Below are 24,082 nucleotides of genomic sequence, written 5' to 3' on the forward strand. Positions count from 1 at the left end.
CATCCAGTGGGAAATAGCAAAGATCGCTTCTAGAAGAACCCCTGGAAACCTTCCCCAAAGTTTTCAACACATTTGTCATCTCATTGGCCTCTCGTGGGTTCAGGAGTAGGTCACCTGCTTAGTTCTGAACCAATCCCTGGCAAGGGTTATGAGATTATCCTTAAGCCAATCGTACCCATCCTGAAGCTGAATATGGGGTTAGTTTTCCCTTAAGGCACATGAGCTGTATCAGGGAAGAGTTAAGAGATACCTGGGAATGTTGGAGTTCTTTTAGGAGGGAGGAAAGGGAAATGGATTTTGGAAGGCAGTCAAGAATGTCTACTTTATATGAAATCTTTGTGTCTTCCCTTCCTTTCACCTCATCTATTATATTGCCTACTTCTGTTGCCCTTTTTTTCCATTGAATCATAATTGAACTATTTCCAGTTTCAACCCTTCTGCAGTTCATTTTGTATAATAAATCTAAGCTGCCATTTTTTTCCTTTCTTTAAGAAACTACAGTAGCTTCCTTTTGCTTGCCAAATAGATATTATGTCAAAGCTCTCTCTAATTTTGTCCCACTTTCTTAGCCTTGTATCCCACTACCAGTTGTTCAGTGCTCTCTCCCAGTGCATTTCCACATAAATTAGACTAATTCTTGTCTGCTCTTCTCCCCCAGACATGTATACACATAAATCAGGTAATATAAAATTCTAAAGGGTATGTCTGTTTATATATATTGCTAATATGTAACACTTTCCTTCAGTATTTTGTGTGTATGCCTTCTCATCTAAACTATAAGTTCCTTCAGGGATCACATATTATATTATCATTGTGTACTAGAGCCACCTAGGAGAAAGAGAGAGAGGGAGAGAGAGAAGGGGAGGGGGAGAGAGAGAGGAAGGAAGGGAGAGAAGGGAGAGTGAGAAAAAAAACAATGTACTAATAATTGGTGGTTAACTTAGAAGAAAACACAGCAGAATTTAACTGTTGCCAAATTCTGAAAATAATTGTGATACTGAGTTTATCTAGCCATTAAAGATCCTTCCACCCTCACACACAAAACAACTTTTGAAATCTGAAATACATATCTTCTAGGATACAATCAATGTAATTACAATAAATGTAAATACAGTAAATGTAAATTTTGTCCTGGAGACAGAACCATGACTTATTAACAACAGCTAACACTTCAGTGGTGCTTCCTTTATCAAGACACTCTTCTTAGTGCCCTGCATATGTTTAATCATTTAATTCTCTCACAGCGATACCTAAAAGTAGTTACTGTTATCATCCCCATTTTATAAATAAGGAAACGGCGGCAAGGTGATGTGAATTTATTCACAAGGTCAGCCTGCTAGCAAACAGTGTAGCTGGGATTTGAACCCAGGTACCTGACTCTCGAGTCCATGCTCTTAACCACAGTTAACATTTCAGCAGTCATTACACACACACACACACACACACCACACACACACACACACACACACACACACACACACACACACACACACACACACACAGAGTCACTCCAAAAGAATATACTTCGTAGAGTATAAAGATTAAAACAAGCACTCCAAAAACAAATTGACATAAAAAATTGATCTCTCGTACCTAAGTGTAATGAAATGAATTTCAAACTGTGAAGCATCCAGTAGTAATTTCATCCATGTGAATGAAACTAAATTCTTAAATGATTACCAGCTTGTGTCGCGTGTCTCATTGAGTATCTTTTCTGCCAGATGACAAAAGCTGTCTCATAATCTTGGGATTATTTTTGAGTTAGAAGGAATTAAGTGATATATGTCTTTTGTTAAGTAGCTTGAAGCACTCTGTCAGATTCAGCTGATTAAAAGCCTTAATGAGAGTCTCATTTGCTTTCTTATATTAGTATGAGGATGTTATTGTTTCAGATTTATCATTTGTAGTTTTTTAAAATACAGGGTGAGAGAAACAGTTTACTAATCTGAAATAATTTATGATGCCAGCAGATATTGTAGAATCAAATTTGAAAATGTATATTGAATGCTATTTCACTTGGTCATTTTGAAATTAAGGTTTTTTTTAGTGTTTCAGATTATGAAATATAAATGATTAGTTTATTTGTGCTCTAAGCATGCTTTTTTAGTAAAAGCAAAAAGTGATTTGCTTCTTGGTTACCAATTTTTAGAATGTAAAATCTTAGTATTTATTTTGAAAGGTGAACATTCCAAAAATGATAATAGAGAATCTACTACCTAGTAACTTTCTGTGTCCCTTTCTGTGGGTCCATGTGTATCCAGAATCTCCTACCAATTTACCTTAAAGCCCAAAGAACCCTAGAAGCAAATATTAGAGCAATCAAGTTCTCCTGAAATTGTGTGAATATTTGAGTCCTATTAAAGGAGAATTTATCCTCATTTTAGTTCAGGTATGCTCTTCTACCTTCTAACTTGGTTTAAACGGTTTAAACATATTTTCGGTTACAACTAAAGGCCTTTAAGTGTTGCATACAGTTTGAAAAGGTGTGTACAACTGTGAAGAGTAGATTTTTGGCTCTTTTACACTGATTTTTAATCTAATTAAACTAAATTTGAAAACTTTTGAGTTGTAGTTCCTTTTTGGTAAAAGGAGTTTCCCAGTCTTTGTAATTTGAAGTACTTGAATATACTAGGATGGATATCTTAAGCAGAATTTGCCTTCATAATTATAGTCTTTATCATCTTGAAACAGCTTAATATTTCATTTAATTTAGTACAGAAGAATGAAGGGAACATATTTTCTGAATTATGTATGTTATAAAGTTCCCTGGAAGGTCACACAATCATAAACTACCTTAAGAATTTAAGGATATTGCTCTTCTGATTTAGATAAACATAATTAATTCTAGCATAATCAGGTATTAAATACTTTTAAATATCTAGCAGTTGAGATTAATAATAAACTATTGGTATAAATAAAATATTAGTATTTTAGTATATAATTTAGTTTACTTTAGTATAAACAAAATAGGTTTTGAATAGAAATACATGTAAAATTCATAAATTTCAGAATATGTTTCATCAGTGTACTGAGAAAGGAAAGCTGTTTTATTTTTCTATATTAATTTAGAAGACCCCTAATAATTTTTCTAGTGGGCGTACAATTCCCATACATACTAGGCCCACACTTGATCTGGTTTTATCATCTTCAGAGAAATGAATTCCTCTACATAATGAATTTTCCAGATGACTGAACTTTACTTTTACAACTGAAATTTTTTTTAAGTTTAACCATTTCCTATATTTCTATTAAATGAATTACCCATGTCATTGCCTTCTTAAGCACAGAAGGCTGAATATAATTTAAGTGTTTGCTTTATGACTCAGAAGCATCATTATGAACATCAGTGATTGAACTATGATACATTACAGTGATGCCTTTGGAAGACTTGAAGTATGTAAGACTGTTTGCTCCATATACTGAATGAATGGTTCTGAACTACTGTGTTTTTGAGCCATGTGTCTGCTCTTGATTGTTTTTTGTCTTATCTCGACCACTTGACTCTTCTTAGTGCAATATGTCTGACCTTAATCCTTGCTTTTACATCCCCTCCAGATTTGCCACATATAATCTGAGTAAATAGTCAAAAAAGGTTCTCAATGAAGGACTTTCCTGGTAGTAAAGATCACAAATATGATGATATAGGTGTTGTCATATCTGTCTTGGGTTTTTTATTTTAGAGTTAGATTTTTGGTTTTAGTTTCTTGTTTCCCTAATTAGCTATGTTGAAGAGTTGGGGGAGGAAAAGTAAGAGAAACATTTATTTTTGTGCCAGACTTTTTCTGGATAACTTATCTCACTGAATCTTCACAGCAATCTTATGGGTAGATATTATTTTCTCATTTAACAATGAGGAAAATGAGAATTAAGGACTGACAGAGACAGGACTTAGCTGATTTCAAATCTTCTCCCTACCTTCCACTAATCATATCATATATGCTGCCTTACCACTCTGTTGTGCTGCTTGACATTGTTAGATAAGCGATTTCTGGTTAAATTAGGTGTTAACTTGTATAAGTCTCAGGGTTTCTAGTCCTTGGAGTAAAGGCAGTTTTGAAGTAGGACTAACTTAGGAAATAATAATCTTAAACATAGTTATGTGCAGTTGTTGATCTCTGCTTTTTTAATGTGTTATAATGTGAAAGCATATTAAAAGCATGTCAGTATTAACTGTGAAGTTTTTTTCACAAGGGAGGAAAATTGGGAACATACTCATTTGAATCGTGAATAACAAGTAAATGATAAATGCTATACCTCTGGGCCAGCTTTTTGTAGTTATTGCTTCATAGTTCAGCTACATCATTTTATTTGGGTATTCAGGAAAGGGTAGTAGGAAACTACTAACCCTTGTCCTCAGGGTTACTCTGTTACCTGTAAGGATGTGGAGAGCAAAATGAATGAATGAATGAGTGAATAACGATAGATAGATAGGATAGGTTTGCTTATTTATTTATTTAGCATCTTTATTGGAGTATAATTGCCTTACATTGTGTTAGCTTCTGCTGTATGACGAAGTGAATCAGCTATATGTATACTTACATCCCCATATCCCCTCCCTCTTACGTGTCCCTCCCTCCCCTCTAGGTGGTCACAAAGCACCGAGCTGATCTCCCTGTGCTATGTGGCTGCATCCCACTAGCTGTCTGTTTTACATTTGGTAGTGTATATATGTCCATGCCACTCTCTCACTTCGTCCTAGCTTATCGTTCCTTCTCCTCAAGTCCATTCTCTATGTCTGCATCTTTATTCCTGTTCTGCCCCTAGGTTCTTCAGAACTTTTTTTTTTTTTAGATTCCATATATACATGTTAGCATATGGTATTTGTTTTTCTCTTTCTGACTTACTTCACTCTGTATGACAGATTTCTAGGTCCATCCACCTCACTACAAATAACTCAATTTCGTTTCTTTTTATGGCTGAGTAATATTCCATTCTGTATATGTGCCACATCTTCTTTATCCATTCATCTGTAGATGGACACTTAGGTTGCTCCCATGTCCTGGCTATTGTAAATAGTGCTGTAGTGACCATTGTGGTACATGACTTTTTTTGAATTATGCTTTTCTCACGGTATATGCCCAGTAGTGGGATTGCTGGGACACATGGTACTTCTATTTTTAGTATTTTAAGGAACCTCCATACTGTTCTCCATAGTGGCTGTATCAATTTACATTCCCACCAACAGTGCAAGAGTGTTTCCTTTCCTCCACACCCTTTCCAGCATTTATTGTTTGTAGATTTTTTGAAGATGGCCATTCTGACCAGTGTGAGGTGATACCTCATTGTAGTTTTGATGTGCATTTCTCTAATGATTACTGATGCTGAGCATCCTTTCATGTGTTTGTTGGCAATCTGTATATCTTCTTTGGAGAAATGCCTATTTAGGTCTTCTGCCCTTTTTTGGATTGGGTTCTTTGTTTTTTTGATATTGAGCTGTGTGAGCTGCTTGTATATTTTGGAGATAACGCTTTGTCAGTTGCTTCATTTGCAAATATTTTCTCCCATTCTAAGGGTTGTCTTTACATCTTGTTTACGGTTGCCTTTGCAGTGCAAAAGCTTTTAAGTTTCGTTAGGTCCCATTTGTGTGTTTTTGTTCTTATTTCCATTTCTCTAGGAGGTGGGTCAAAAAGGATCTTGCTGTGATTTATGTCATAGCGTGTTCTGTGTTTTCCTCTAAGAGTTTGATAGTGTCTGGCCTTACATTTAGGCCTTTAATGCGTTTTGAGTTTATTTTTGTGTATGTGTTAGGGAGTGTTCTAATTTCATTCTTTCACATGTAGCTATCTAGTTTTCCCAGCACCACATATTGAAGAGGCTGTCTTTTCTCCATTGTATATTCTTGCCTCCTTTATGAAAGATAAGGTGACCATATGTGCGTGCGTTTATCTCTGGGCTTTCTATGCTGTTCCATTGATCTATATTTCTGTTTTTGTGCCAGTACCATACTGTCTTGATGACTGTAGATTTGTAGTATAGTCTGAATTAAGGGAGCCTGATTCCTCCAGCTCTGTTTTTCTTTCTCAAGATTGCTTTGGCTCTTCGGGGTCTTTTGTGTTTCCACACAAATTGTGAAATTTTTTATTCTAATTCTGTGAAAAATGCCATTGCTAGTTTGATAGGGATGGCATTGAATCTGTAGATTACTTTGGGTAGTAGAGTCATTTTCACAATTTTGACTTCTCCAGTCCAAGAACATGGTATATCTCTCCATCTGTTTGTGTCATCTTTAATTGCTTTTATCAGTGTCTTATAGTTTTCTGCATACAGGTCTTTTGTTTCCTTAGGTAGGTTTATTCCTAGATATTTTATTCTTTTTGTTGCAATGGTAAATGGGAGTGTTTCATTAATTTCTCTTTCAGATTTTTCATCATTAGTGTATAGGAATGCAAGCGATTTCTGTGCATTAATGTTGTATCCTGCTACTTTACCAAATTCATTGATTAGCTCTAGTAGTTTTCTAGTAGCATCTTTACGATTCTCAGTGTATAGTATCATCTCATCTGCAAACTGACAGTTTTACTTCCTCTTTTCTGATTTGGATTCCTTTTATTTCTTTTTCTTCTCTAATTGCTGTAGCTAAAATTTCCATAACTATGTTGAATAATAGTGGTGAGAGTGAGCAACCTTGTCTTGTTCCTGATCTTAGAGGAAATGGTTTCAGTTTTTCACCACTGAGAACAATGTTGGCTGTGGGTTTGTCATATATGGACTTTATTATGTTGAGGTAAGTTCCCTCTATGCCCACTTTCTTCAGAGTTTTTATCATAAATGTGTGTTTAATTTTGTCGAAAGCTTTTTCCTGCATCTGCTGAGATGATCATATGGTTTTTCTGCTTCAGTTTGTTAATATGGTTTATCACATTGATTGATTTGCATATGTTGAAGAGTCCTTGCATTCTTGGGATAAACCCCACTTGATAATGGTGTATGGTCCTTTTAATGTGCTGTTGGATTCTGTTTGCTAGTATTTTGTTGAGGATTTTTGCATCTATGTTCATCAGTGATATTGGCTTGTCATTTTCTTTTTTTGTGACATCTTTGTCTGGTTTTGGTATCTGGGTGACAGTGCCCTCGTAGAATGAGTTTGGGAGTGTTCCTCCCTCTAGTATATCTTGGAAGAGTTTGAGTAGGACAGGGGTTAGCTCTTCTGTAAATGTTTGATAGAATTCGCCTGTGAAGCCATCTGGTCCTGGGCTTTTGTTTGTTGGATGATTTTTAATCACAGTTTCGATTTCAGTGTTTGTGATTGGTCTGCTTATATTTTCTATTTCTTCCTGGTTCAGTCTCTAAAGGTTGTGCTTTTCTAAGAATTTGTCCATGACTTCCAGGTTGTCCATTTTATTGGCATAGTGTTGCTTGTAGTAATCGCTCGTGATCCTTTGTATTTCTGGAGTGTCAGTTGTTACTTCTCCTTTTTCATTTCTAATTCTGCTGATTTGAGTCTTCTCCCTTTTTTTCTCGATGTGTCTGTCTAATGGTTTATCAATTTTGTTTATCTTCTCAAAGAACCAGCTTTTAGTTTTATTGATCTTTGCTATTGTTTCCTTCATTTCTTTTTCATTTATTTCTGATCTGATATTTATGATTTCTTTCCTTCTACTAACTTTGGGGGTTTTTTGTTCTTCTTTCTCTGATTACTTTAGTTGTAAGTTTAGGTTGTTTATTTGAGATGTTTCTTGTTTCGTGAGGTAGGATTGTATTGCTATAAACTTCCTTCTTAGAACTGCCTTTGCTGCATCCCATAGGTTTTCGATCATCATGTTTTCATTATCATTTGTTTTTAGGTATTTTGTGATTTCCTCTCTGATTTGTTCAGTGATCTCTTGGTTGTTTAATAGCATATTATTTAGCCTCCATGTGTTAGTAGTTTTACAGTTTTTTTCCTGTAATTGATATCTAGTCTTATAGCACTGTGGTCAGAAAAGATACTTGATATTATTTCCATTTTCTTAAAGTTACCAAGGCATGATTTGTGACCCAAGATATGATCTATCATGGAGAATGTTCCATGAGCACTTGAGAAGAAAGTGTATTCTGTTGCTTTTGGATGGAATGTCCTATAAATATCAATAAAATCCATCTTGTTTAATGTATCATTTAAAGCTTGTATTTTCTTATTTATTTTCATTTTGGTTGATCTGTCCATTGGTGAAAGTGGGGTGTTACAGTTCCCTACTATGATTGTGTTACTGTCGATTTCCCCTTTTATGGCTGTTAGCAATTGCCTGTGTATTGAGGTGCTCCTATGTTGGGTGCATAAATATTTAGAATTGTTATATCTTCTTCTTGGATTGATCCCTTGAACATTATGTAGTGTCTTCTTTGTCTCTTGTAATAGTCTTTATTTTAAAGTCTATTTTGTCTGATATGAGAATTGCTACTGCAGCTTTCTTTTGATATCCATTTGCATGGAATATCTTTTTCCATCCCCTCTCTTTCAGTCTGTACGTTTTTTCCTAGGTCTGAAGTGGGTCTCTTTAGACAGCATATATACGGGTCTTGTTTTTGTATCCATTCATCCAGTTTGTGTCTTTTGGTTGGAGCATTTAATCCATTTATATTTAAGGTAATTGTTGATATGTATGTTCCTATTCCCATTTTCTTAATTGTTTTTGCTTTGTTATTGTAGGCCTTTTCCTTCTCTTGTGTTTCCTGCCTAGAGAAATTCCTTTAACATTTGTTGTAAAGCTGGTTTGGTGGTGCTGAATTCTCTTAGCTTTTGCTTGTCTGTAAAGGTTTTAATTTCTCTGTTGAATCTGAATGAAATCCTTGCTAGGTAGAGTAATCTTGGTTGTAGGTTTTTCCTCTTCATCACTTTAAGTATGTCCTGCTTCTCCCTTCTGGCTTGCAGAGTTTCTGCTGAAACATCAGCTGTTAACCTTATGGGGATTCCCTTGTATGTTATTTGTTGTTTTTCCCTTGCTGCTTTCAGTATTTTTTCTATGTATTTAACCTTTGATAATTTGATTACTATGTGTCTTGGCATGTTTCTCCTTGGATTTCTCCCCTATGGGAGTCTCTGTGCTTCCTGGATTTGATTGACTATTTCCATTCCCATATTAGGGAAGTTTCCAACTATAATCTCTTCAATTGTTTTCTCAGTTCCTTTCTTTTTCTCTTCTTCTTCTGGGACCCCTATAATTCGAATGTTGGTGTGTTTAATGTTGTCCCAGAGGTCTCTGAGACTGTCCTCAATTCTTTTCATTCTTTTTTCTTTATTCTGCTCTGCGGTAGTTATATCCACTATTTTATCTTCCAGCTCACTATCTGTTCTTCTGCCTCAGTTTCTGCTATTGATTCCTTATAGAGAATTTTTAATTTCATTTATTGTGTTGTTCATCATTGTGTTTGCTCCTTAGTTCTTCTAGGTCCTTATTAAACGTTTCCTGTATTTGCTCCATTCGATTTCCAAGATTTTGGATCATCTTTACTATCATTACTCTGAATTCTTTTTCAGGTAGACTGCCTATTTCCTCTTCACTTGTTAGGTCTGGTGGGTTTTTACCTTGCTCCTTCATTTGCTGCATATTTCTCTGTCTTCTCATTTTGCTTAACTTACTGTGTTTGGTGTCTCCTTTTCTCAGGCTGCAGGTTCGTAGTTCCCATTGTTTTTGGTGTCTGCCCCCAGTGGGTATGGTTGGTTCAGTGGGTTGTGTAGGCTTCCTGGTGCAGGGGAATGGTGCCTGTGTTCTGGTGGATGAGGCTGGATCTTGTCTTTCTGGTGGGCAGGACTGCGTCCAGTGGTGTGTTTTGCGGTGCCCATGACCTTATTATGATTTTAGGCAGCCTCTCTGCTAATGGATGGGGATGTGTTCCTGTCTTGCTAGTTGTTTGACATAGGGTGTCCAGCACTGGAGCTTGCTGGTCATTGAATGGAGCTGAGTCTTAGCATTGAGATGGAAATCTCTGGGAGAGCTCTCACCGATTGATATTATGTGGGGCCAGGACGTCTCTGGTGGTCTGATGTCCTGAACTCAGCTCTCCCACCTCAGAGGCTCAGGTTTGACACCCGGCTGAGCACCAAGACCCTGTCAGCCACACGGCCATCCAAGAAGGATAGAACGGAAGCTGAGAAGTCAGCAGAAGGCAGGTCTAACAGGTTTGATTCTGAATAGAATACAGCTGAAAAGTGAATATTAGGAGATTAATTGTAAAGTAGATTCTCCTAAAGGTACTGAAAATTGCAAGAAATCACTTACCAAAGTTGAGCAAGCATCAGAGCCAGTAGGATATGTTTGTAAACCAGTTGTACTGTATGAAATTGATCAAGTACAGTACATAGTAAATAAATCAGTGTTGAAAAAAATAAAAACATTAATGAGTTTATTAATATATGTAAAGTAGTTAATGCATATTACTCTCATGGAAATTTTAAGTGACAGGCCTTCAGAGTAAACACTCAAGTGGATACTTTAAGGAAAAGATAAATGAACTCTGTAATAAAGAAATTTTTAAAACGTGACTTAGGTTATTAAGAATCATGCATATGCTCTTCTTCCAGAAAGTGTGTAGAATTATTGCTTTGATAGTGCAGAGTGTTTTTGATACACTTTTTTCATTTTCAGTACTGAGAAAAAGTAGATTTTGAAAAGGATAATTTTTATGTTGAACATTGTTATATATTCTATTTACTGTCTGTGTAATTTGCTTTCACTTTTTTTTGTTTTTTGGAAGTGGAACTTGATGTCTTCTAATACCCTATGCCACACATTTGACTACAGAGATGTTGCTGTTCTATTCTTCTATAACGTAAAAGCAAACAGCTTTATGACTGTTTCATATTCACCCTGTTGCTAAGAAACTGGTTATAGCACCTGAAGAATCCCGTCCGTATTTGATATTTGAAAAAATGTGTCAAGACCAATACTTCACTTAATTAGAAAATGATTAGAAACAACCTTGTCCCCCCTGTATTGCCTTTCCTTCCTAATAAGTTATCTGCAAATGGTGTTTCTGTCAATCTGTTTTTAAAAGGAATGCTTTTTTGAGCTTTAGGGAAATATTTTTCATTTAAATTCACTCTTTACCATCGTTTTTTTTTTTTTTTACATCTTTATTGGAGTATAATTGCTTTACAATGGTGTGTTAGTTTCTGTTTATAACAAAGTGAATCAGTTATACATATACATATGTTCCCATATCTCTTCCCTCCCGCGTCTCCCTCCCTCCCACCCTCCCTATCCCACCCCTCTAGGTGGTCACAAAGCACCGAGCTGGTCTCCCTGTGCCACGCGGCTGCTTCCCACTAGCTATCTACCCCACGCCTGGTAGTGTATATATGTCCATGCCTCTCCCTCGCTCTGTCACAGCTCACCCTTCCCCCTCCCCATATCCCCAAGTCCATTTTCTAGTAGGTCTGTGTCTTTATTCCTGTCTTACCCCTAGGTTCTTCATGACATTTTTTTTCCTTAAATTCCATATATATGTGTTACCATCTTGATAATAGTTCTTTTGTTTCCTGAAAAACAGAGCAGTTTAATCTTTAAATTCTTTTTGCATTTGCAGTATCTGATAACAGATTTAAAGCATTTCAGTTATCATTTTCATTTATGTGCCTTCACATATTTTATATATAAATGCATTTGTTTTTATACCTTCATATTTGTCCCTGAGGCAACAGAGGAATAGTGTTCCAGAGTTGCTTACTTATGCCAGCTCTTGTTGATCTGAGATTTATAATTCAGCTTTCCTCCACGGATTTTGACACTTGGATGTATTCTGCTGTATAAAAATGTACCTGAATTTCCTTTTGGAATTAATTGGCTGGCAACTGAATTGTCTATTTTTAACTTACTTGTTTTCATACTGCTGCTTGGATTGCAATGCCACAAGCAAACCACATGTTTTATCTTTACTCATTCTTTCATTCTTTATAAAATGTATCTGTTTTCTTATAAGGATCACACATTGGTAATATTATTTTGTCCTTCTAAAAGTAATGTCTCTGAATGTGATGGTGAAGAATGGTAAGTGGAATCATTATGTCCAGAACATTGCTTACATATTGACGTCATGTTTCTTTCTTCATTTGAGCACCTTTTCTCCTTTGGAAATTTACTTGTTTTCATAGATATTTCAGATATTTCACCCTCCTTATACTTGATAAGGAAGTTTATATTTTTTTCTATCTCTCTGTTTATGTACATTGAACATGCATATCCATCTCCATTTGATTTCAGTTCTTTTGTACTTTGATGATTTCTGGATCCAAGTTGGAAAAAATATGGACCTAGCCATGCAAGGTGCATCTCTTAACTGCTTTGCTATCCTTTGCCACTGTGCTGCTTATCTTGCATCTCCTATTGGTAAATCAGAATTATTTCTCTTCTGTGACATTTGCCATTCTTTTTCATCCAGACTATGATCTGCCTTCTGATTTCCATGGAATAATACAAGTGGCCATTACTGTACTCCTTCAAGTGCTAGAAGCTTCCAAATATTTTGAATTTTGTCTTATTTTTCTTATTAGGGTGCAGCATAGATGCCAAGCAAGTTGAGGAACAATCTGCAGCTGCAAATGAAGAAGTACTTTTTCCTTTCTGTAGGGAACCAAGTTATTTTGAAATCCCTACAAAAGAATTTCAGCAACCATCACAAATAACAGAGAGCACTATTCATGAAATCCCAACAAAAGACACACCAAGTTCTCATACAACAGGTGCAGGGCATGCTTCATTTACCATTGAATTTGATGACAGTACCCCAGGGAAAGTAACTATTAGAGATCATGTGACAAAATTTACTTCTGATCAGCGCCACAAATCAAAGAAGTCTTCTCCTGGAACTCAAGACCTGCCAGGGATTCAAACTGGAATGATGGCACCAGAAAACAAAGTAGCTGACTGGCTAGCACAGAACAACCCTCCTCAGATGGTATGGGAAAGATCAGAAGAGGATTCCAAAAGTATTAAAAGTGATGTTCCAGTTTACTTAAAAAGGTTGAAAGGTAAAGTGAATTGATCATTTTAGAACTTGCTATTTTATGGTAAAGTTCAGTCTTCACAGTTACCAACCTACTATTAGATAAACAATTATATGGTATAAAGCTTCTGCATTTTTGAAGGTTTATATTTGATTTTAAAGCCCAAAAGCCAGCCAAACTGCCCACATCCAACTTACTCATTCAAAACAGTCTGCCTTCATTTTCTTTCCAAAACCAGATTGGTTTTGTAAATTTATATGTATGCCATTAAATATGTTTCTTTTTCTTATGGAAATAAAAGATTCATTCATTTCACCAGTGGAATTCCCTAGAAGGCAGTTCTCATCATTTTCTTGACTTCAGGAAAAGATATATTCAATTCTGTTCTCTATTATGTGCTTCCTGTAAAATAGCAGTATGTAGATTTTGAAAGTTTTAAGCCATTGGCTAATGGGCTGACAGTTCTACTTTGGTAATATAGTCACATTGTTGGTAGAGTGTTTCAAACTCTTCTCAGGTTACTCATGTCATGAAACAAAATTTTTTTTTGTTTAGAGATATTGGGAATTAATTGAGTTAAGAATTTTTTCATTAGTAAGACTTTTATAAAAATTGTAGTTGAACGTTTATTTGTGAAATAATTATTGTATGTGTTTTATTAGTATAATACTTGACGAAAGTTAGTAAATTCTTTCTTTATACCTTGTACCTCGAAGTATCAACTGATCATTTTTTCCATTGATTTTGCTAATTAAATTAATTTAGAATTTTCTGAATACAGTTTTATGTTACTCTATCTTAATTTTATTCAGCAAGCTGTCTGTAAGGGAAAAGATTGCATGTTAATCTGACCATTCTGTTACTATACAAAAAGTTAAAGAGCTTTAAAAGAACACTCATTGAGGTCAGAGATTATATATTTACTTACCTTATATCTCTTTCCTGGGGCTTGAATATGTGATAGGTACTCAGTAATTTGAATAAATAATGAATGACTTCACTATCATTGACAAGACTGACCCTGGTTTAACCTGTACTTTATGGCTTGGGATTCTGTTCAGCTAATGAAGAAATACCTATTTCTGATTTACTTCTAAGGCATTTCAGGATAGTGAGATGGTGTGATTACCTAATTCTTTGTCAGGGCCTATTTCTATATTTAATTATAATCATAAGCAATTATTACCTGGCATATGAACTTTTAACAGGTGATTGTTGTCTTTACTCCTACTAGATAATAACAAATATATAATTGAGACCTATATCTGTATTGATATATATAGGTTAAAGCTCACAAATGAAAGCTACCCATTTGTAAATTGATCATTTTTATGAACTGGATAAAATAATACTGATATGCTCGTATAATGTAAAAAGTAGTGTGAACTTTGAAAATTTAGAAATGACATCATCTTTTTTAGACCACCCTTAATAAATGTACAAAATGAGCTAAAATATCCTTTTAAAAGCCACCATTAAAAAGTACCTTTATGGGACTTCCCTGGAGTTCCAGTGGTTAAGACTTCGTGCTTCCACTGCAGGGGGCACGGGTTCCATCCCTGGTGGGGGAACTAAGATCCCGCATGCCACTCAGTGTGGCAAAAAAAAAAAGAAAATAAAAAACAAAAAACTTTTATTACACCCTTTTATTATAACTGTACTTTTAATAATAGACTTTCAGCAACTGTTCAGTCAAAAACTTGAAAGTAGGCAAAACAGAACAGCTTTGCTTCTGCAAGAGTGGAGTGCACGCACTTTGGGACAGTTAAAGAAAATAATGTTCACAAAGCCCATACACTTTTACCCTTTAGGAGAGTTGCAACTTTTTTTGGCCACAACTCCTGACTAGGTACAGCTAATCTACCCTTAAAAATACTGAAAGTGGGCTTCCCTGGTGGCGCAGTGGTTGAGAGTCCGCCTGCAGATGCAGGGGACACGGGTTCGTGCCCCAGTCCAGGAAGATCCCACATCCGCGGAGCGGCTGGGCCCGTGAGCCATGGCCGCTGAGCCTGCGCATCCGGAGCCTTTGCTCCACAACGGGAGAGGCCACAACAGTGAGAGGTCCGCGTACTGCAAAAAAAAATTTTAAAATGCTGAAAGAACTTCAACATATTAATGCCTGATTAATAATAGACAAAACAGAATCTTGTTAAGAACAGTTCCAAGTGATTTTTTTTGTTGTTAAGTAAGAACAGAAATTGCAGTTCTGATCAGATGTGTTATCTTGTATAACACTGAGAAATGCAAAATTTTTTGAAAAAAGAAAATGGCTAATCTATAGAGAATTTTTAACCTATAACTTAAAGAAAAGATACTGAAAGGACCTGATGCCAAATAAGTGCCAAATTTTTGTATGGTGTTATAAGCTAAATTCTGTAAAGATGGCATTTTCATATTGTATATGTGTGTAATATGGGTTATCTGGTCTTACTACACATGAAATATGGGAGTTTAGTTATTTACAGCTCTCACAAACTGGATTCCTTTTCAGTGCATCCAGTGCAACATGAAATAGGTTGTACAGTGTCCTGTTTTTAATGAGTTTTGTATTTGAACTAGTAGTTTTGTTTGGTTCTGCATTCCATCTGCCTATCCCTGATTCCTAGCTTAATTACCAAGGCACGAATTCCATTAATTAAATTAAACACCATTTTTTTCCTTTCAGGTTGCATTTTCAGTAGTTGCTAGTTTGAAGAAAGATTTTCAGATTTAGTCCTGGAAATATTGGAATACACGTGGTTGACTGGAGTAATTTATAGCTTTCTTCTAAAGAGCTATCATAACCCTCATTTGTGATTCAGCCTTCATTTGTGATTCAATCTAAAACATGCATAGAATAACTCTTGACTTTCCATTAAATTCATGCTATAATAATATAATAATTGTCATTTGATTATTTCTTCTATTATACTTATTATTTAGATAATAAGAATTCTAAATCAGTGAAAAATCAAGTAATTTTCATAAAGTTTCACATTTAATCCCTAGTAGAACTATGAAGGGTAACAAAAAAACCTCTGGTAGGAAGCTGATGTTTTCAAAATTCAACTACAGTATTCTAACTTCACTCGCTCTATATGCTTAACAGAGAAGACATATTTTTATCTAGTTATATTTAGCACCATGCCATTTGTCTGGTAGATTTATGTAGGATTTCATAGACTGCGCTTTTCCATGCTAGGCCTTTTAGCATGCTTTATTTAACTCGCTGAAGCCACCAGAGTTTAAATGAGCACACATGCAAAATTGCGAAAATTCTCATAGCTAGAAAGAGGTTTGTAAAGAATTATACAATAATTGGTGGAAACTACAAATTTGCATTTTTATATTAAAAAGGCAAGGTATGCTATACTTTTGGAAGTTTTGAACGTCACTGAAAGTTAAGTTTCATCACATTTTTTATGGCATTTGCATTCTCTTTTCCTATGTAATGATAAGCACTTCAGTGGGATCACACTTTTTTCTGTCTTTTTCTCTCTAATGCTAAAAATAAATTTTTGATTGCTTAAATAAGGTATAAGGTCTAAAGGCAGGATTAATGTTTAATGTTATAAATACAGACTGTCACAGAGATATAGCATTGCTTATCTGTTAAGGCATTGGTGAACCATTATAAAGTTAAAATTTGGAGAAAGAAAAGTAATCCTATTCAGTTGTTTATAAAGGACTCATTGTTGGTTGATAAAATTTGAATGTAAGCATTGCAATTGAGGGAAGTTTGCCGAGCCTGTTACTGAAAAGAACATATGACTTTTGATTGAAAAGGGGAAGGGGGCAAAACAAGCAGCACTTTTGTGTGTGCTTCTAATTTTCTACATGGGATTTTTTCCTTCTCTATTATGCGGTTTCTTTTTTGTGTCCAGGAAATAAACATGATGATGGTACACAAAGCGACTCAGAAAATGCTGGGGCTCACAGGCGCTGTAGCAAACGTGCAACTCTTGAGGAACACTTAAGGCGCCACCATTCAGAACAGAAAAAGCTACAGAAGGCCCAGGCTACTGAAAAGCATCAAGACCAAGCTGTTGTAAGTCACACTGCTTTTATGATTGCATTCTTTGATGAAGACAATCCCAGAAAAAGAAGGTCATATTCTTTTACTCACAGTACGGGAATCTTGTGTCAGGAAACTACTTATTCAGCACCTCATACAAAACTTGAAAAAACAAAATCTCCAACAGCAGATGCCAAAGTGGTTTCTTTGTCTTTACAGACTAGCTCTGCGCACCACAGAGGGGGGCATGGTGTTCCACATGGGAAATTGTTAAAACAGAAATCAGAGGAGCCATCGGTGTCAATTCCCTTCCTACAAACTGCATTATTAAGAAGTTCAGGGAGTCTGGGGCACAGACCAAGCCAGGAGATGGATAAAATGTTAAAAAATCAAGCTACTTCTGCTGCTTCTGAAAAGGATAATGATGATGACCAAAGTGACAAGGGTACTTATACCATTGAGTTAGAGAATCCCAACAGTGAGGAAGTGGAAGCAAGAAAAATGATTGACAAGGTAAATAATTGAAATTTGGGTATGATATTAGTTTTCTCGTGGTGTATTACTATTGGAAATTACTAGAGAGTATAAAATGTTCTCATGTAGTCAGTATCTTGAAACTTTAGGATTTTGTTAGGGAACTGCAAGACTAACAATAAGACCAAAATGCTTTCTGATTTTATTCTGCTTATATTGTGAATTTGCCCGAGTTTCATATGTAAAGTCCTGTACGTATAAGCTGATTGGACCTTTTAAAGTTGTATAAATTTAAGATTGACTTTTCAAATGCTATACTTTGGCCATTCTCACTTTGCATTTATTTAAAAACTAAAAATCAAAACCAGATTGCTATGACTTTGTTAATATAAACATGAACATTAACTGATAATAAACAAAGGTTTCCTGCCTACTAATTTCATTTTGGAAGCAGATGAAAATATATGTTTTAATCAATTTTGTTCTTTTTCCTTAGTTTCTTCTCTTAATTTCTATTAAGTGCTGTCTGTGGTGATAGAAAAGTGTATAAAAACAAAATCAGTGTGTTTATGATACTCTGAGTTTAACCAAGTGTATACCTAGTCACGATGATTATTTACATTTCAGATTTGTTTTTTGATGTTATTGGTTAATGTGTATAATGATTGTTGTACGATTTAAAAAGTAGTTTTGCTCCCAGTAATGGAAGGTTGACTTTAGAATCAGCTGTATATTTTATCCCCTGGAAGATAGAAACATAAATTTGGCTAAACATTAATCCCTTGTTCACGTTCTTGTTACTCAGCACATGAGCAGCATTAGCATCATTAAGGAGCTTGTTAGAAGTACAAAATCTCAGGCCCATCTTAAACATACTGAATCAGGATCTGCTTAAAAGCAGGGTTCATACGCACGTTAACATTTGAGATGCACTAGTTCAGATGATGAGTTTACAGGGTGGTCTTTTAGAGAGCAGACAAGGTAAATAACCCTTTGGGATACAGGAAAATTATTAGGACTTAGGTTTACTTTTTTTTATGTATATAAATTTATTTTATTTATTTTTGGCTGCATTGGGTCTTCATTTCTGCGCGCAGGCTTTCTCTAGTTGCAGCGAGCAGGGGCTACTCTTGGTTGAGGTGCGCGGGCTTCTCGTTGCGGTGGCTTCTCTTGTTGCAGAGCACGGGCTCTAGGCACACAGGCTTCAGTAGTTTTTGCATGCGGGCTCAGTAGTTACGGTTCGCGGGCTCTAGAGCACAGTCTCAGTAGTTGTGGCACATAGGCTTAGTTGCTCCACGGCATGTGGGATCTTCCCGGGCCAGGGCTCAAACCCATGTCCCCTGCATTGGCAAGCGGATTCTTAACCACTCTGCCACCAGGGAAGCCCTGGATTTATGTTTACTTTTTTTTTTTAATTAATTTATTTATTTTTGGCTGCATTGGGTCTTCGTTGCTGCCCACGGGCTTTCTCTAGTTGTGGGGCTACTCTTTGTTGTGCGTGGGCTTCCCATTGTGGTGGCTTCTCTTGTTGCAGAGCACGGGCTCTAGAGCGCAGGCTCAGTAGTTGTGGCGCATGGGCTTAGTTGCTCCGTGGCACGTGGGATCTTCCCAGACCAGGGCTCGAACCCGTGTCCCCTGCATTGGCAGGCAGATTCTTAACCACTGCGCCACCAGGGAAGCCCTATGTTTACTTTTAATTTCATAGTTTTTATTTCTATTTAGGAGTGTGTTCTATAGCGTATGTATATAATTTCTAATATCCATTTATTGAGGAGCACATGATCAAAATTTTTTACTGTTGGGGTATAGACTTCCAAACTTTTGGAGACCCATTAATTTAGGAAATAGATGTTATGAAAGTTGTTAATAAGCAAAATAAAGCAATTAAAAAACAGATAAAGTGATTTTTCTGATTATATTAAAGGAAATCTAAGAACACGGTGGTAGCAATAGAAAATGACTCTTGGTGATTTCGAATTATTTTCATCATTGAGAATCAATAATGACATTTCTGTCAGATTATTTTAAAGTTTATAATTTTTCCTCTGGTTATTGAGAACAAGTATAGTGCTATTTAAAATACTGTCAAATAGAAAATAAAAGGATAGGTTTTGAAAAAAAAAGAATGCTAAGAAGTTTTAAAATTCAGATTAATATTAATTTTATCCTATTATAGCTTTGTTTGGTATATGGATATTTCAGTCATAGTTATTGATGTTTTCTCTATTAAAAGATCTTACAGTGAGGGGTTATATTGTAGTATTTAAGAACGTGAACACTTGCAGGCAGACAGATTTGAGATTAAGTGCAAACCCTACATGTACTAGATATAAGTACATTGAGTAAACTCGAGTAAACTAACCTCTTTAAGCCTGTGTTTATTTTTTTAATAAACTGGAGGAGATTTCACTAGGTTATGAAAAGAATTCAGTAAAATATATAAAAGTCTTATTACAATGCCTGTCTTATAGTGAAAGGTCTATAAATGTTAGCTATGTTATTACCCTTACTAGGAGTTTCCACATATGAATCTCTACACTAGGTATTGATTAATCCTGAAAAGTTCCTCAGCATTGAAAGGGCCAAATCTGAAGCTCAAGTGGAAGGTATAGTGCAAGGGAATAGCCTGGCCAGAATAGCAGAAAGCCAAGAAGAAGTCACTGTTGCAGATGAGACTCTTTAAAAGTAAACTGCTGGATAGAGAGAGGGACCACAAAACCTGGTGTATACCTGCTGTCTATAATTATCATAAGCATCTTTTTTTCATTTTCAAAAAGAGCCCCAGTTTCAATGACAAATTATACGGTCACACTATGGATAAAGGAAACCAAGATTTTAAAGCAGGATTCATTTAAGGGAATAATGTCAGAATGTGACTAAGTAGATAATTCAGAGTCATTCTTGGTTTGTATAAACCAGAAAACAAAGCTAAGACCATAAGTCTAGGGAAAAACAAGAATCACTACGTTATCTTGTGAATACCAAAGAAAAAGAGCTGAGATTCTATTAGCTGTGGTTAAAGCTAGAGGTCAGATTCAGGCTAACTGAAGTCAGGCTCTGGGGAAACAAATGTCTGAAGAAAATGAGGTAACCTGTGGGCATGAAGAAAACAAAGACCAAAAATAGTCAGAATCAAGGCGTAAGAAGGACTTTGGGAGGATGGGAGTAGATTCAAGCGTCATATCAAATTGCTTGGGTAAGCTCTGTCATCCATTTTCTCCCTTTTGAAGTTAGGCTGTGTGGGATGGAAGTTGGGACCATCAGCTGTTGTCCATCTGAATTTAATTGTTGTTTGGTCCTGAAAAAATGTGGTCTCTTTCCCTTTTTACTCCCTTATTTGAGAGCTGGTTTATTTCATTAATTTATACTTTTGTCAACCTTTATTCAACATCAACCATGTGCCAGGCTTTGTGTTAGGAGAGAGAGATTGAAATTGAAAAGACAGAGTTCTTCCCCTCAATAACTAAGTATGTGGAGGGATGGAAATACACAAGTAAAAACATATGAATTAAAAATGGTATGATGAATGCTTTGGTAAACAAACTGTTCAAGGAAGGGTACCCAATAGCTTACATGAGGGGATCTCAGGTTAAATATCTTTTCCTCAGAGAAGTCTTTAGCTATCCAATCTAAGGAAACCTCCCCTAGTCACTGTCAAATCAGCTTGTTTCATTTTAATCATAAGCTTTGTAACCAGTTGATAGTTTCCTATTTATTTATTTGCCTCCCCACTCCCCTATAACACACACACACGCGTGCATCTGCACACAAGAATATAAACTTCATGACTGCAGGAACCTAGTGCCTGGTATATAAAATGTCCTCAATAAATATTGAATTTAATTGCCAACTGAGCTCATTTTGAAACGTGGAATTAATCCTTTAACAGGTATGGTCAAGGAGTGTTTTCCAAAAATATGGAGCAACCTTTTCAAAAGCACAGGAGGGTAGAGGACTTGTTCAGAGGACCACAGTTACTTTTAGAGAGATGAGATTGGACTAGATCTTGAAGACCCCTACATATCATACTAAGAACTTTAGATTTTTTAATGCTAAAGGCAGTGGTGAATCATTGAAAACTTTTAAATCTGACAGTGATGTTCAAACCACTGTTGTAAGTGTGAAGAATGGATTGAAAATTGGAAAGACTGGAAGCAGAGAAGGCAATTAAAAAGCTGCTGAGATGTCCAGTAGTCAGTTGGATATAAAGGTCTGGATCTTAGGAAAGGTATAAAGGTCTGGGCTAAAATAACAGTTTTGGAATTATAAGAGAGTAGATGTGAATGCAAAATAATAGATGAGATAAATTGGAAAGAATGTATAGCGTGAGAAGAGGCAAAGTATGAAATTATTAACAACACCAGTATGGGTGGACAAAGGAATAAGAGTGAATAAAGGAGGATCAAACAGAGGATTAAGAGAAAACCAAAAGGAAATAGTATCTTGGAATCAAAAACTCACTTACTCAAGAAGTGAGTAAGCAGCAGTGTTACATGATACACTGATATTAAATATAAGTACTAGAATGCCTTTTCAGTTTTTCCCCAAAATACATTGTATTCCTGGGTCTAGAGAAGATAAGCAGAACATATATTTCCATCTTAACTCAGGAGAAGTTGCATACTGTTAAAATATGATCTCTTTAAAGAGATGATCAAGCTGAAATCCTATTATCTTTTTCAGTGCTGGTTGTATTGTTAGGTAGTTAAAAGGTGCTGAGATATCCACACCCCAACCCCCAAGTTATGGGATTACAGCATTTTGGTTTGTACTTTTGTGTTGTGTGTTTGTCAGTAGATAAACTTATTTTATGCTTTGTCCCCAAATTTACCTTTTATAATATTAACACAAATGTCTGTTATTTATAAAGAACTCTTAAGTTTTACATCTAAGCTTACATGGAGATGCGCTATAATAAGAAAGTGCTGTTAACTGCCTGGATTAAAGGTAATTATCTTCCATTGCAATGATAATCTCCCCTAAACCTCCCTCCTTTGAGTTCCCTATGATACCTAGAGAACCCATCATAGTACCAGCTTCTTTCCCCACTCCTTCGTCCACAGTACTGCTGAGGGAAGAGGAGGATGTTGTCAGGGCTGCTTCATAGCCTTTCAAGCTAAATGAGAAAGATTTGTAGTGAAAACAGAAAGCTAAATATTAAATGGAAAGGGAAAAATTGGTCATCGTAGAGGGATTGAGGTTCTTTTGAAAAAGTATTTCTCTTCTCCATAAATTTCATACCATAGACCAGTTCTTCCAGATGCTTCTCCTTTCCTGAATTTTGACTCCCCAAATACCTCTCATTAGCATATTCTCTCCCCTCATGGGGCCTTGTATCTATCAGTGCTGATTCTATAGGCAGCAGGTGGTAGGGGAAAATGCAGAACCAGGAGAACTATAACAAGACTGGAAACATGGAATGAAGAACATCTACAGCAGTGTGTCAGCCCAGAGGAAGTCCGTGCTGAGAACCTAGATCCAGGTTTAAGCAGTTTGGAATGGAGATATTCCAAACTCAAGTTCACAGCAAGATTTTACATTAGGTCCAAGTCAGAGCCAGGGAACTGTGATAAACCAGAGTCAGAATCTAGGTAGAGAGTGCCAGTTAGAACACAGAGGAAGGAGGCATGTTCAAAGTCCACTCAAACACCCAATCAAGATGTATGGGAACTAAAGGATAAGAGATCAAATAAGAGCTTGAGTCGTAAGAGAGGACATTGATAACAGAGGCTGCATTTGGATTTTGACTTAACATTTTTTTCTACTTCCTGTCAATACAGAAATAATCTGAGTTAATGGGCCAAAGCAAATAGTGGTTCTTAACAGGTAAATTATGACAGCTTGATTTTTCTTCCTCTTATACTAATCTTCTTTCTTGTGGTCTCTTCACTGAACAATTTTAAAAAAAATTTTCTATCAGGAGAATTTATTTTTGGTCACTCTGATTGATGCTCCTCTCCCCTTCTTAGCACCCCCTTGTTCTTCTTAGGTATAGGAAACCCTATCCTGCTATATTAATTCCCAAAGCTGCATAAGGGAACCCTCACCTTTTTTTCAGTCAAAAGCTTAACATTTAATAGGTTTACCCCTGTTTTCCTTTCTCTATTATTGTATGAGATCTTATTTGTTTTCCTGCTTTTAAGGGGCTTTCCACTTACTGTGCCCTAGTCTAATGAGCTCTTCCCTGTGTGGTTTTTTTGTTTTGTTTTGTTTTTGCATGCCTGCCTCCTCATAATTTACTTTCAGAGGCTTTCTTTAACCACCCTACCTAAAATAGCCCTAGCATTCCCCTCTTACTACCATGTTTGATTTTCTTTATAGAACTTACCTCTAGCTAGTTTATTTTCTTTCTGTCCTTTCTATAATGATCTTATTTGCCTTGACCATTTCTGTATGTCTTGTGCCTTGAACAGTGCCTGGTATGTAGTAGACACTCAATATCTGTTGAATGAATGAATGAGAAAGAAATATTTTTGACATGCTTTTTTCATTTTTAGCAATATTTGTATGTAGTTAGCTATATATTAGCTAAATTATTTCATTGAATTTATAGATTGGTTAAATCCAATCAGGCCTCCACAAACAGGTTTTCCTGTATTTTACGTGCTGAAACTAGTTTATATCTTGATTTCAAAGTAACTTGTTAAAATGTATAATTTAAAACCTTGTTTTATAAGCTTCTCTTTGTACTA

General features: G+C 35.8%; 1 protein-coding gene across 11 annotated transcripts in view; it reads left to right on the forward strand.

The window, feature by feature from the left end:
* Positions 1–24,082, forward strand: part of CEP170 (centrosomal protein 170) — a 147,157-nt gene that overhangs the window by 79,155 nt on the left and 43,920 nt on the right. For 8 of the 11 annotated variants that reach the window (XM_030868548.3, XM_030868555.2, XM_030868547.3 and 5 more), the window contains 3 exons: positions 12,470–12,946; positions 16,786–16,949; positions 17,136–17,429. In XM_030868548.3, the coding sequence (XP_030724408.2) occupies positions 12,470–12,946; positions 16,786–16,949; positions 17,136–17,429 (935 nt within the window). The remainder of the gene's footprint in view (positions 1–12,469; positions 12,947–16,785; positions 16,950–17,135; positions 17,430–24,082) is intronic. The other 3 variants (XM_030868556.3, XM_030868557.3, XM_030868558.3) reach the window with 1 other exon arrangement.

Source organism: Globicephala melas, chromosome 1, assembly GCF_963455315.2.
Source record: "Globicephala melas chromosome 1, mGloMel1.2, whole genome shotgun sequence".
Taxonomy (NCBI): Eukaryota; Metazoa; Chordata; class Mammalia; order Artiodactyla; family Delphinidae; genus Globicephala; species Globicephala melas.